A 15,268-nucleotide genomic window follows, 5' to 3' on the forward strand; every position below is an offset into this window, starting at 1 on the left:
GCGTGACTCACGGTGAATTCATATTGGGCCCTTTGCTTCTTTTTGGGACACAGGGTAGATACTCGTGAGGCAAGATAGACGGCAGACAGAGAGAGCTTGAATCTGCTTTTTTCAAGTCCGCGACTCTGCGGGTACCTGTCCTGTTCTTGTCTGTTTTGAAGCACGCCGCGAGAGTAAAACAGCAGATGCAGATGATAACAAAGCAGCTAAAATCGTAGACGTATCACTGTACTGCTTCTGTGGTGAACTTGAGCCTGGTTCTGTGTTTTCTTAAAATCGTCAGCTGCCACATTCAGAATGAATGTGTAAATTGTTTTGGAGATAATGTGGCTTTTATGCAGACATTATTTATGTTGCTCTCCGGTAGCAGTGTAACACATTCCTATCAAAAGCCGTAACTGTAACCCCCCCCTCCCCACAAACAGACCAGATCTTGTTCTGACATTGAAAGTTTTCAGCTTCCTGGCTCACAGCTGTAGACCTGAACATCGTGATAGAAAGAGATAAGTGGCAGGGCGATCCCTTTCGGGTGTACCAGCCTAGATTAGTGTGGAGTTTTTCCCTCCACCTACATGACACAGATCTGAGTGTTCCCTGTAGTATTTCTAACCTAAAGTAGGTCTTTTCTCTGACCCAATACACTCATTTTTCTTTTCTCCTGGAGAACCAGTTTTCTGGTTAGGTTCTGTGTTGTAACTTTGTAGGAAACAACTGACAGCATTTCAGTTAAATTTGTGCTTGTGTGCTTGTGCTAGGCTGTGAAATTTGATTGCGTGGCTCACTGATGCTGACTTATAGAAAATGCTGAGTTTAAACTGGACTGATTTAATACAATTATACAATAATTTTAGATCGGACTACCCCGACCATCCCTGTGCTAAAAGCTGATTTGTTCGTGCTGTCAGTGGAATCCAGGTCCCCGATACATCCAGGACTATTTTTACTCAGTTTTGTCTCACGTGTCATGTGCTGCTGCTCGGTGAAGCCACAAACATCACCCAATTACTGATCGCCTGAAACTATGTTATCGAGCTTTGTGACGCTGCACGGGGAGTTTACCACACTTTCCATTTTCCTGGATAGAAACAGAGGCACATTAAACGAATTGGCTGCATTGTTTATGGGGTAATCAAAAAGAATGAGTGAAGGGAACTAAGACCATTTCAAAACACCAGATCAGCAAAAAAAAGGAAGCTGGACAATAATGTTTATAGCGTCACATACAGAAATTTTAAAGGGAAAATCAGAAAACTCTACCAAAACCTACCAAACTGTAGGTTAATGTTTGAGTTATAATGATTTTAATTGTGGACTGACCTGCTTTCACCAACATGGATTAGGAGATTTGGCTCCCATGCAGCAATACGGCAAATTGTTGCCGGGCACTGAACCGAAAACGAATGAAGCTAACATAATGCAGACTGGTGCTTTTGAGTGCTTTGTTTTAGTGTTACACATTTAGTAAGAAAACTGTTTTTCCCTGAAAGATGGAATCTGAACCCCTTTGTGCTCCACGTATTTTCTACCCATTAATATGAACAGACAGTTTGGAAGCGGGACCAGTGGAGGAAATTCAGGTGGGGTGGAACCCAAAGACTGTTTATAGAAGAAAGAAGTAGCCACTGTGACATCACTCATTTGTTAGTGAATGAGATGAGCGTTTTTGAAACCAGCAGTTTTGAGAGCAGGCCATATCTGCTCGTTGGTTAACCACGTGTCCGTTGCACAGGAGATAAACACCGCTTCATCGTTATTCTGGAAACTAATTGGAACCATAATTTGCAAAATGAACATTATGTTTTCAGCTAACAGTTAAGACCATTGACTCACAATAAAGGTACTTAAAAATGTGCTGGATGAGAATTCAGATTTAACATATTTATCCATTGGCGCTCTCTTTAAACCCGAAGCTATGCCCATCTTTTATATACAGTCTATGTTCCCATAGACAGGTTTTAGTCTTTAATGATTAAACAAACAAGATGCAGCATGTTAATAAATGAGCTTTAGAGGCACTGGTATGAGGACAGATGAGGCATTTTGAGTTTTTGTCAAAAAAAAAAAAAAATCTTAAATCATTACTTAATTTGACAGGAACAAATAAAATTGGATCAATTTGTGGTTGTCTAGCAGAGGTAAATGATAGATAACCTGTGCCGGATTAATAGTTTAATTCATTCGCCTCGTTCTGTTTCTTTCCATTTGCTGTGGTTGAATCTCTGTGTCACTCTGAAGTAATGGAGAATAGCTTTGTGCAGTAGGGACAGACATTGCACTGGCTGTTTGAAAAAGAGTTTGTAGGAACAAATACATCATGATCAAAACACTGCCAGTGCTGGCTGTTGGCATCGTTACATCGCCGGCTCCTCCTGCCAGCCTGCTGAGGTGGGAACAGCCACAAGCTGCTCCTTCCTCATCAGTTCACTGGTCTGCACTGAACAGAAACGGCTCTTTAGCAGCAGCAGCAGCAGCAGTCAGTGAGCTGCAGACAGCCCATGTCAGACTGTCTCTGTGGATTGTAACGCCAACACTCATACATACCTCCGTTAGCTGTTGTCCCAGTACTCTACAGTGAGCTAGACAAAACACCAGTCTTATAAAGTAGGCTTAAAGGCTGCTTAGTGAATGCATCTGTCGCAACAACAAAACGAGTAGTCAGATATTTAAACACTAACGTTTGGAGGGTTAAGACCTCTCCATGTGGACGGTTTCCTGTTATTGCTGTATGGATTTGTCATTGTCTAGTCCGGCTTTAATGTCTCATTCCTTGGTAGGAATACCTTTTGGACAACATGTATTTACTGCACTCAAACATCTGTATGATATGTGAACAGACTCTTTGTATCTTATGGCATTGTACAAATAAAAGCTTCATGAAAGATGAGGTTAAGGCCTGATGCTGTGTTTGTGATGCCAAATGGTCAAAGGATTTGTAATGATAATAAATCAGTGCTGATATAGTGTCAGCAACAAAAGCTTGTACAAGGTATGCAACTCTCACTTCTTTTAACAGGTCATATTGGGTCACATTTTTGTTTAGTAGCTGATTGTGTCAGTATCAAGACTATAAGAGATAACCTCAATTTGAGTTTTGGCTGTCACACTCTTATCTTTTTTTAATCCAGTGAGAGCTGGATTTGAATGTGAAGCTCATACATTAGCAACTGTTCAATCATAAAGCGCCGTTTTCCTGCAGATTTCTACACAACCACAGGAGTCGCCCCCTGCTGGTCATTAGACACTGAGACGTGGAAGCTACAGCCATCTTTTACGTACAGTTTATGAACAGTGCTTGGAGTTTAGATCAATCTCAAATCCATAACAGTCCATCTGAAATGAATAACCCAAAGTTCATCACAGATCTACCAGGAATGACACAGACATGTGGCATTTGTCAGCTGTATTTATTCCATCCCATAACGTGACATTTCAGTGACAGGAAGCAGATACAATAACAAAACTTTCTGCATTTAATTAATCAATATTAAATGTCAGCAGCATGAAATTGCAAAGATTGGTTACTAGACATGTTCGTGATCATTTTACAATTAGTGAATTCTTAATTTACTAAATTAAACCCATTATTTTATTACATGTCAGAAAATGGCTTGTTATTTGAAGACTATAATACAGCTACTGCATGTACTGTACAACTCAAGTCCAGCTAATCACAGGAGAGCACACAGGCTTTTGTCATACACATGGACGGAGCCAAACTGCTTTTTGCCAATAAAGGATAAACATTATTTATACTGTGTCCAAGCTGGGTCAACTTTACTGTTATTCCTGAGCCCAAGTGGTACAGGAAGCCAAAAGAAGGACAAAGTGCCTTGGGGGCTTGTTTCTAAACAAACAGGACTACAGTGAGATGAAACTAAACATGGAGGCAGGATGGTGGTATGTCGAAAGCCCACTTTGTGCTCCAAGGTGGGAATTTTTTGTCAATTTATCTGAGCTGCACAGTACTTGTAGGAGGCTACATCAAATGTATGTCCCTTTTCTTTTCCTCTGCATGCAAAAATGAGTTGGAAACAGGAAAGTAGAAATCATCTGCCATCCTCCAGTTATGAGTGGATCTTATGTGTTCAAGTTATTCCCAGAGAGACGAGTTTTAACAGGGCAAAGCAGAAAGTAAAGACGAGTGGCTCATTTATTGCTGGCTGAGCATCAGTGGTTGAGTTTTGCTAGTTTTCCAGCCTTTCTAAGTCTAAAAGAGGAGAGGAAAACGAAGACAGGATGTTTGAAGATTTCAGACTAATTTCCACTTCACTCCCCGATATGTTTGTAACCGCACCTCCCACACAGACCCCACCCTCGCGCCTCTTAGTTCTCCCCCAGTTTGAGCCGTGCAAACTCGTTGGCCATCTGGAGCGCCTCCTGCAGGCACTGTGTGTTCCTGCCCGTGGCCTGTGCAGACATGTCTTTGCCGCCTCCCTTGCCGTCCAGCAGGGGACACAGCTCCTGAACCCATTGGCTGGCCTTCAGGCCACGGTTAGCCACATCCTGCAGAGAAGAAAGGTGGAGGGTGGAAAGCGGAGGGTTAAATTCATGGAAAATGCTCAGAGCAAGGCTTCTAGCATATGTCACTGAACGATACCTGTGGGACTTGACACAAACAGGTGATCTTGCCAGCATCTGGGTCTACAGTGAAGAGCATCGCAGCTGTCTGAGGGGACTGCGACTTCAGCAGCTTCAGTGACTCATTCAGAGCCTGAGAGAGGAAGAAGGAAAGAGGGATGTAAAGAGGGGTAAAAGGAAGTGGGAAGAGAAGAATAAAAAACACCTCCTAATCAGCACTATTGATGTCTCAAGGTCACAACTAATGGGCCACAGAGCTGATTTAGTCCCGTGGCAATAACACAGTGAGATAAGCTAAGTGAGCCTGAGAAAATGTGCAGAGATAAAGTGAATTTTAATACTGTTTGCACTCCTAATTTATTTCTGTACAGGATGCTGATGAAGTCTCGGGGATTGGATTATAAATTTGCTCTCTCTTTATGCTCTGTATATCCAACAAGGACATGGTTCTTTTATGGAATAACACGTAAAGAGATTTATAAGAATTCTGCTACTGATTTTTAGACTTGCCTTCCCAAAAATATTCTGTCTTGACTCTCACCTTTGCCGAGGCTCCAGTCTCCATCTCCATGATGAGCAGCGGCTGGTTTGGGTTGCTTTCAATCACCTCCTTCGTCTTCTCCAGAACCCTCTTCTGGATGTCAGCCTTGTAGTTGCGGTCCAAGTCATCCATGGTCTTTTTCAGGCCCTTCAGGGTTTCCCTCATCTCATCCTTTTGCCACTGAGAGATTACAGCGGTGCCTATCGACTGCAGAGGAGACGGAGATGTTACCACAGCGCAATTTGCAATTTTTTCACAATTTTTTTTATTTGCCTCAGAACGTCTCTCTAAACCAAACATCCCATTTACCTCAGTCATGTCAGCAATCTCTTTCTGTATGTCCTTGTTTGGGCTTGTCTGCTGCTTCACCTTGTCTCCAAGGGCAGACAGAGACTGGCGCAGGGCATCGGCTTTCCTTTGAGCCTGATGGATATGCGACACAGCAGAGTGAGGCAGGGGCAAAGATCAAAAAGGGCAAAGAAACACGAGGAGGAAGAATGAGAAGAGAAGACGACTGGTGGAAAAGATGAAAGACTAATTGTCTAAAAATAGTAAATTTGTCCTGTGGGCCTGAAGAGAGAGGGGTGCTACATTCTTCTTTCTACTACAGTGTTCACCCCAACATTCATTCAAGTTTCATCACAGAAACCCAAAGGTCGCTTTGTCTGGGACAAATTTTCCTTTAATCAGTCGTGTTTGTAGTTACCAGTGTGAACATTTCACCATCAAGACACCCCCGCCCCTCTGTGGGGCTACCGTCTTTAAAATGTTGTCTAAACCCTTCTCTGTATGTGGGGGTGGAAGTGAGTACATGAGTGTAACGCTTTGAGCGAGTACATCAGTAAGTGTAAGCTGTGTGTGTGTGTGTCCTGACCTTCTGGGCCTCTGTTCCTGTCACTGCAACGATGCGGCGGATGCCCTTAGCGATGGCCTCCTCTGAGACGATGACGAACGGCGCGGCGTGACCCGAGTTCTGCAGATGGCTGTGGATAACAGAAAACAAAAACGTTACACAACTGCGGGAGGCAGATGAGAAGTAGGAGAGGGGCGAGCAGGAGCAAAGGATGAGGAGCAGAGGGAGAGGAAAACATTACCAAACAACAGCAGCAGGAATGAGAGGCTCTTTGAAGTGGCTGCAGATTAAAACAACATCAAAGACAGCATCAAGAAGCACACCAACAGTTTACTGAAACCTGAAGCAGCTTGAGATGGAAGGATGTGCAATTAAAACCAAAAAAAGAAAAAAGAAGATAGAATGGGCTTAATGCAAATGTCTTTTGCGGTGCTTAAAATCTGAACCGACCCTCGCAGCCTTTGCATCAAATGTAGCTCGGAATATTGGCTCCTGCAGCACAAAATGGCATAAAAAGCCAGGCTATAACACAACGTGTGAAAGAGCGGAGATGTCTGGGCATTCAGGTGAATTTTACAGCCAGGAGCAGACACTGTACGAGTCAGTGGAGCAAGTCTAATCAGTGGATTGAGCTTGACGAAATGTTCCAGGCCTCTGTCTGCACAGGGACACGCTCGTCTCACCATAAAGATGCACAAATCCAATTAACGCTTTCCACTTTACACACCGCCCCTGGGCTGGTCTGAAAACTATCGGCCCAATGCAAATGCGCGTATTTGGACTTTTGTACACTGATGTGTTCACGCTGCACACTTGATTCCACTCAGGGCGCACACACAGTAATGGCACGGCAAACACACTTGAATCAATGCAGCATATCAAATTAAGAAAAATGTTAGCATGCTTGGATTTTTCATCCTGCCACATGTTGTCGTTCTGCTCATTTTTCCCCCCGTGCATTTTCCCAAACATCACTAACATCTGTGAAATACACTGTTAAACAAATAGGCATTGTCACCATTCATTATCACAACATGATAATGAATGAAGCAGCTCTCCAAACTAAAGGAGTGAAGCTGAGAAAAACTGGTTTCAGGTTTTTAGGCAAACACTAACAGAAGGCCATTTTCTCTGTTTGAGAAACTGTTGAGAAACTGACAATTAGAGTCCATTATTCATGGGGAACGGCTGCAACTGATTTAAATCACAGACAAGAAACCCATCAATAACATAGTTAGCGATAGAACCTGAGATCCAGCACCAAACTGTACAATCTGAGGTTGAAGGGTCCAAGCCATAAACCGTATATTAAACACAGCTATAGCTATTACTCTATCTACCACTGGAGTCCACATTTTAAAGTCTAAACATTAGTGTGTTGGTCCCTACCATAGCAAGCTTAGCGAGCTTCTTTTTCTTTTTTTTAAAGAATGGGGGACAACGCACAGATACAGATACCCTGCTAATAACAGGCATAAAAAATAATACTATAATTATAACTTGTTGGAAGACTGTACCACAAAAAACAGCCATATTATTTTTCATATAGATCCATTATCAGAAACGCAGTCTTCAGTTCAGCTCAGGCTGAAGCCTAGTAGGTGCTGCTGACACAGTTGCCCCTAAATGTAAGACTTAAAATCCAAATGGTTGAATAATAAAAGAAAAACAAAATAATACTGAAAAAAAATCTGATGAATTTAAACTATTGGCTCAAATTAAGCACTTTAATACATAAGTCTAAAGGGTGTTTGACATATCCACACCGCTAACTCGAAATTTCAAGTTACTTTTCTCGAAACGTATTAACTCGAAATTTTGAAAAAATAATTCAAAATTTCGAGAAAGAGTTACTTTTTTTTAGTGGTGGAAAAGGGCTTCCTTAGACCCATCACATATAAAAGCTTTTTGTTAAGAGGAAACCACGCTGAGTTGACCCAACAACGCTAACAGCCATGTGGTTGATTTGCATTCCCCGTCAAGTGTGAGCAGAAATGCACAAAGACTGAAAACAAGTGTCATACTCACGTTCCACCACAAAACTCGATGGAGGTGAGGGAGCCAGCAGCACTGTTGGGGTCGGCCAGCAGTTCTGGGACAGGAATGCCAACAGACACGACACGGACCGGGTCGGGGTATGTCTCATCGAATACAGCGCGCAGACCCTGAATCGCTTTGGCTTCTGCGAGGGTTGCTTCCATTGCGTACACAGGCTGGAAAGTTCAAATCCAATATTAATATTAAATAAAAGTCTGTGAGGATCAACATTTTTTTCTCTTCAAAAAACTGGCTGGTGATTTCACTCCATCCACTGACCTTAGCATCTTTAATCATGGTACAAGCGATCTCCTCAGTCCGGTGGATCTCATCCGTGCTGAGAGCACCTTTAGCAGTGAAGTCAAAGCGCAGGCGATCGGGGGCAACCAGGGAGCCCCTCTGGTCTGCCTCCCCTAGCACCCCACGCAGGGCAAAGTTCAAGATGTGTGTGGCAGTGTGGTTGCTCATGATGGGTCTACGGCGAGCCTGGAAAGTGTGTGTGGATAGATAAAGCTCTACATAAAGCTCAACCTACCTAGAATCTCTTTTACTTAGCTGGCTTTTTTTTGTTTGTTTGTTTTTAAAAAATAGGGTTAATATCCCGGTTTCAATTCTCACCTCATCTACGTGTAAGGTGACACGGTCTCCAACTTTCAGTGTGCCATAGACTGTACCCACATGGAGAACGTAACCTCCTCGAACCTGCGTATTCTTCACCGAGAACTCCATGCGCTGCAAAAAGCAGAAGAGTACATTCAAACAAAAGTTTTCATGGGCAAAAAGAAAAACTGAAGGCAGTCTGATGGTTTGTGTGTCTATGAGATTAAATATTTTGGAGAACGTGATGACTTAATAAGTTAAAAGCTCTTTATAGAAAGTTCCCACATTCTCAGCAAATATGAGAATTACGAGAAGAATACATAAAGACATACAAAAGAAATGAAGTGCTGGCATTTGAATGGACCCCCCCCCCCCACAGATGTTCTGCTAAAACTGATATGAATGTTTTCATGCCATTCAAGTTCTCAGTTATGGACGAGAGACAAGAACAATTTATTATCTTTTGTCCATTCTTCTGTAAGAAATATGATAATTCATTTCGCAGGCTTTTTCGCCAAGCAGATGGGCTGTTTGCTCACGGCCATGATTTCCAGCAGCTATCAGATCCAGAAGTGCTATTTGAACAAATGTGTTAGCTTTGAAGATAGACTGTGCAATTCTCATCCGCCCAGTTAAAAGTTGACAAAAGGTAAAGCTCGATTTCTCTGTACCTGCAATGTGTTCGGGAGGAAAAACAAACTCCAACTGTGACAATTACCCTAATGAAGGGAAACTATCAAAGCTCTTTTTTACAACGCAAACAGGATTAACAGAGCTCATTACAGAAGTGTAAAAAGCACATGAACCTAGGTGTTGTTTCCCTCAATTTATTTTTATTGCACTTACATCCTCTGTACTGTCATCCTCTCTGAGCATGTAGCCTTCATCAAATGTCTGTCCACCCTGCTCTGCGTAGAAGGACGTCTGGTCCAGCACCACGCCGCACTCCTGACCCGTGGTCACCTTATCGCAGAAGGCGCGGTCGTGACGGAGGGCAAGCACTGTAGCTGAGGTTTGCTGGAACTCTGGGTACAATAATAGGATACAGATCAGTTGACTTTAAAAGGTAAATGGACTTGTTATATAGTGCTTTTCTATGGATCACTCACGGTAGTTGCCGTTTTCATCTGAGGTATAATTGTATTTGGGAGAGTCATCTGTGGCGGGTATCTGCTTGTTTCTCAGCTCTTCGATGGCGTAGATGTCCAACATGATGTGGTCCTCATCTCCCGCGCCCTTACCCTGGGACTTCAACTACACACACACACAAACACAGACTTATGCTCAGTCATAACCCCCAAAATACAGAAACATTTACAATTAAAATTTTACATAATTACAGAATGACTGATAGCAAAGACAATCACAATTTGCCTGGTATAATCATTCAATAAAGATTAGACATTTGTTAAATAATGACTGTGCAAGATTGTGCATAATTCATGCATTCAATCAGTTCCCAGAACTGTAGCAGATATAATGAGTTAAATTCCTGTACATTTACATCAATATCTAATAATTTTAAGCGTTCTACATTTATATCAGTGTGGAAGATGGAGTGACTTTGCGGGAGTGCTACAGAGATGGCACAAAATCAGACCCAAGCAGCACTTTCAGAGCTCTCTTTCCTTTTCTTTACAAGATTATAAGCTCTCTCACTTTCTTACAGACAGGTTTCAAAGATGCATATGTTGATTTCTAGCCAACATAAATGTTAATCAACTCAGAAAAACAAAAGGAAACAGCAACAAGTGAGGGGACAGCCACAAGACAAATTTCAGGTAAACTGGCTCAGACTGCATCCATTGCTTAAGCACATAACAGTTAAATGAGCAATTGGATTTGTAAAACATGTAGTGCTTTAGTGCAGAATGGATGCAGCTCAGTAAGATGAGGGGAAAAGAATAAAGGGAGAAGAAATTACAGCCATGACGAAGCAAAATCTGGGGGAAAGAGAGGACAATGCAGTATAGTTGTAGAAACCCAGAAGTGTAGAAATCCCACTTATGAGATATTTTGCAAGTTTCTTTTTCTGTATATTTATTCAATTCAGTTTTATTTATTTAGCACCAATTCACAACAACAGTTGCCTCAAGGCACTTTATATTGCAATGTAATGAGATATTTTCTGGATAATGCAAGTTTCACATGTTAAAGACCACTGAGAACATTTGAAGTTTGCAATGTTCCTAAATTTGTTCTCCTTCTTCAAGACACACTTGAATAATAAATAAGTACTTATGTGATACTATTTTTTTTAAAACGCTGAGAAAAACTGGTTTGAGGCTTCACATGTGTATCTAATAAACTGGTAACTCTATATAAGGTTAAGGAGATATTGTAGAGTGATTGTGTTCTGTGTCAAACTCCCCCAAGTGGGAATGAGGAGAACTGCAGTATTGGTATGAGACTCGTACAAAATCGATGAAATGTGTGGGATAGAAATCAGAGGTTGCAGTTTTACGGAAAGCAAATCAATCTTTTGGCTTAATCAAACAACAAGGGATTCACACAAGGCTGTAAAGTAAATGTAGGCTTATTTAAACAGCAGGTGCATGACTCCTGGTTCTGACTTAAAGTGCAGTACTGGAGAATGCTGACACAAAGCAAAACAGTGCACCCATAGGAGTGGCACAGTAGGGTAGTTAGCGAGACTCAGTAGAGTCAGGACGGTCAAGGCCATTTTCAAACAATCATCTGCTCACCTGTGCAGCCTTCTTCTCCTCCTCGAAGCCAGCCAGGTCAACCTCCATGCCTTTCTCCTCAGCAATAAGGGAGGTGAGGTCCAGAGGGAAACCGTATGTGTCATACAGCAACCATGCTGTGTCACCTGTGTGCACAGAGAGAGGGAGAAAAGACAGAAGTGTGAGTGTCTGAAACAACACTGCTTAAACACTTATGTCCTTGAGTCAGACAATAAAAAAAAATATTGATGGACTGGAGGCATTGTTTGGATAAGTAAAAGCATGAAAAGAACAAATAAACTGCTTTGTAGCAGCTTATGTTTGCAGGGTGCAGTAATGATTTGGACACACTTTGTGACAATGAAGAAATATTAGTTTGCCTGAGGTATACAACTTTTGAAAAAATCCATTACAGTGTACACCAACAACCCAGGAGGGTTACGTTTATAAGCAAAGCTGAATGTGCATCAATTTTTATGTCGCTTGAATTTATAGTGTGAAACATCAACTGATGAATTTTTAGCTTTTCAAACTAATTCCTTCCCTTTAGTGAGTATTTTTGTACTGATCTGAGAAGCTCTGAGGCATTGAGCATGACAATCAGACAAAAAGATGAAGGGAGAGACTGAACCATAATGCCAACAAATTCTGATGGGATTAAAAGCGGGAAAACAAAGCAACTGAAGGAGGGAAGAAATGACAGAAAAATGAGCCAAGAAAAGAAGAAGTCATGTGGGTGGTGAAGACAGATGAAAGGTGAAGAAAGGATAAAATGACGAGGATAATTCGGGGAGGATGTAACAAAAAGAGAGCAGTGAACTTCTTAAAAGAAAGTTACACACATTACACTAAACACCGCACTCTCACCTGGGATTGTCTTTGTGTCAGCCAGACTCATTATCTTCCTATCCAGGATACGGCGCCCTCTGCTGAGGGTTTTAAGGAACTGCGCCTCTTCCTCGTTAATAATGTCCTTCACCATTTCTGGGTCTTTCTTCAACTCTGGGAATGCTTCACCCTGGAAAATGCAGTCAAAGTAGACAGATGGAGATGTAGACAGAGAGGGGGGAAGAAAGAAAGAAACGGAAAAGGAGGAGTAAAAAAAAAAGAGAGACACATCATTTAGAGTTTATTAAGTGTTATATATTAACTAATACTAAACACCAAGATTTTTTGAAACAGTCATGTTTTTTCACAACACTGAAAAATACAAAATACACACCTCACAATTAAGAATATATAAAACAAAATCTCATGTGAAATCTAATATTAATAATAAGGATGCTTCCTGCAGTGAATTCTATTCACTGCTGTCATCCAGTAAATGCAATTAAGCATTAAAAGAAAAATGGAATTAAACTAGTTTTGGTAGAAAAGAACAAATGTTTTTTTGGCTTCTAAAGTAGGAAATGCTTTTTAAAAACGCAAGAGGAAAACTGTCTTCAACATTAACCCAGTCACACTACAAGATCAGAGAATAAAACAGCTAAAAATTAACGTAACCCTCATGACAATAACCCAAACAACAGCAAGTTGTGTGTCTGTAATGCCTACATGGACTACAAAGGAAAGAAAATCTCACCAGGGAATCGACCACTACATCCACGAGAGAGGCAAAGAAGCCTCTCTGAGCGCCCAGCTTCTCATGAGAATATCTGACCGCACGGCGCAGGATCCTCCTTAACACGTAGCTAAATATGGTGGAAACAACAAAATATTTTAATGATGTGTAAAAAAAGGCTCCACAAAACTTTTCATTTGCAGCAATCATGTTAGTTACTGTTACTGACAATTAACAATGTCTTACCCTCTTCCTGTGTTGTCAGGCCGACCGCCATCTGATAAGGCGATGGTGATGGTGCGGGCGTGGTCAGCAAGCACACGGTAAGCCATGTCGATACCATCAGCGTCCTCAGCACCTACTTTTCCTGTGTAAGGTCGAGCACCCGTACCCTGAAATAGATCATATTCTTAATGTTAGATATGTGGGCCCCAAACGTCTTCCTCTAATGTAAATAAACACGTTGATAAATGCTGCTGTTAAGGCAACTTTGTGTGGATTCATACTACCAGATTAATTTATAGGAATAAGTTTTGATATTTTGATTCAGTAGCTATTACTATTTACTGGATCTTGCCCAATCTAATCATAATTTCTCTTTCATTGAACTGTCAAGTAAAGGATAGATGGTCTCTCTCTTTCGCACAAATCCTTGACACTTCTGTACCTTCTGAATGGCTTCAAAGTACGGTATGAAAAGGTCAGTGTCATAGTTGGACATCTTGTTCTGCAGTACAGACACAAGGCGCTCCAGACCCATCCCTGTGTCAATGCTCTTCTTAGGCAGCGGCTTCAGCTCCGTCTCTGACTCTCTGCAAACAACAGTTAAAAAACACAGATTCACTGATCAGTAAAAAGATTTAAGACCTCTTGGCAGTGCTGTTTTGTTATAGAGGTGCACACATGTTATTCTTAAAACATACATGTATATGTAATTTATATGCAACTATTGATCTTCTTATTTACCATTGTAGTTTGCAGTTTATAAAAAAATTAAAAAAGACTACTGCTACCCTGTATTTAATTTACGCTCTTCCATAAAAAATAGGCCCACTGGTGAGAATTACTTTTATAAGAGAAAATAAATAAATTTTTAAAAAATCCGCGACAGTAAATTTCTTGGAATGCGTAAACAAAAGATTTCGTTTTAAGTGGTGTGGAGAGTGGGAGTGTGCATCTGATTTACTAGCTTGAACATTCTGTCCAAAACAGATAGAGGTGTGTCCAAATTCCAGCCCGTGTTCCTTGTATAGATTCATGTAAGGGTGTGCTGCTGCCACAAAGGTTCATTTTAGTTTATTTTTGTCACCTGCTGAACAAGTAACAAGGCTCAGGTGAATCTGAAACCCATTTAAGCACACGGCTGCTGTTGTGTTGATAATTGCTGTCAGTGATAACTTTTCACTGTTGTTTGGTTCAAATATGGTGGGGGAAAAAATCGATACTGCGTAGTATCGCGATATTTTGTTTGCTAATAATGTATCAATACAGGGACAGCAGATATCGATATTTTGTTCCAAAAACTTCCAGTCCACCAGATGGTGCGGTTGAGCTTTTTCTCTAGTGAGGTCAGCAGAGGTTAGGTCAGCACATGGGAAAATAGATCAAACAAAGATGGAGGAAGAAAAAGAGATCAGGAAAGCGCCATCTGCGTTTAAATCAAATGTCTGGACGTACTTTGGATTTTTTAACAAGGATGGAACAAATGAGATGGATATGACACACGGGATTTGCAAGGTGTGTCGTATGAAAATAAAGTACTCTGGGAATACTACGAACATGAGGGCCCATCTTACACGGCACCATCCAAAAATAGCATTAACCGCGGACGGGAAAGCTAGGTCTGAATCAGCTCCACTGGAAAAAAATCAACCAACGCTGGACACTCTTAGCTTAGCAAAGCTATCTCCCAATTCAGAGCGAGCTAAGAAAATAACACAATCTATCACGTACTTCATCTGCAAAGACCTGCGTCCTTACAACATTGTGGAAAACGAGGGCTTTTCTTACATGATCAAGGTAACCCAGGTATGTGATACCATCACGACGTTTTTTCGCGGACACAGCCGCAGTATCACATACCCAATCTCTACATAGATGTGAAGCGTAAAGTTGAGGAAAGTTTGAGCACAGCAGAAAGGGTTGCATTAACTTGCGACGCATGGACCTCGCGGGCTGTGGATTCATATGTGACTATATAACAGCTCATTATCTCACAGCGGACTGGCAACTGCTGTCTTACGTTCTCCAAACTCGAACATTACATGAAAGTCACACCGGAGCGAACATTGCAAATCTCCTGCAAAATACAGCACAGGAATGGGGGATTGCCGACAAAAATCTGGTGGTTGTCACCGACAATGCTTCTAATATGACAATTGCCACTCAGCTAGCGGGATACCTGCATGTGAAGT

The 15,268-nt window shown here is 41.5% G+C and overlaps 1 protein-coding gene across 1 annotated transcript in view; it reads right to left on the reverse strand.

The window, feature by feature from the left end:
- Positions 1–3,385: 3,385 nt before the first annotated feature.
- The window catches only part of aars1 (alanyl-tRNA synthetase 1), a gene marked incomplete in the record, with an annotated part of 19,398 nt that continues 7,515 nt past the window's right edge, over positions 3,386–15,268 (reverse strand). Inside the window, 15 exon segments of the mRNA XM_014337688.2 lie at positions 3,386–4,503; positions 4,598–4,711; positions 5,120–5,326; positions 5,429–5,542; positions 5,994–6,102; positions 8,001–8,185; positions 8,289–8,495; positions 8,628–8,741; positions 9,456–9,634; positions 9,719–9,863; positions 11,315–11,439; positions 12,161–12,311; positions 12,876–12,984; positions 13,101–13,246; positions 13,522–13,666. Coding sequence (XP_014193174.1) covers positions 4,324–4,503; positions 4,598–4,711; positions 5,120–5,326; positions 5,429–5,542; positions 5,994–6,102; positions 8,001–8,185; positions 8,289–8,495; positions 8,628–8,741; positions 9,456–9,634; positions 9,719–9,863; positions 11,315–11,439; positions 12,161–12,311; positions 12,876–12,984; positions 13,101–13,246; positions 13,522–13,666 — 2,230 coding nt within the window.

This window comes from Haplochromis burtoni, unplaced genomic scaffold (genome assembly GCF_018398535.1).
Source record: "Haplochromis burtoni strain Fernald_Lab_line unplaced genomic scaffold, NCSU_Asbu1 Contig_188, whole genome shotgun sequence".
NCBI lineage: Eukaryota > Metazoa > Chordata > Actinopteri > Cichliformes > Cichlidae > Haplochromis > Haplochromis burtoni.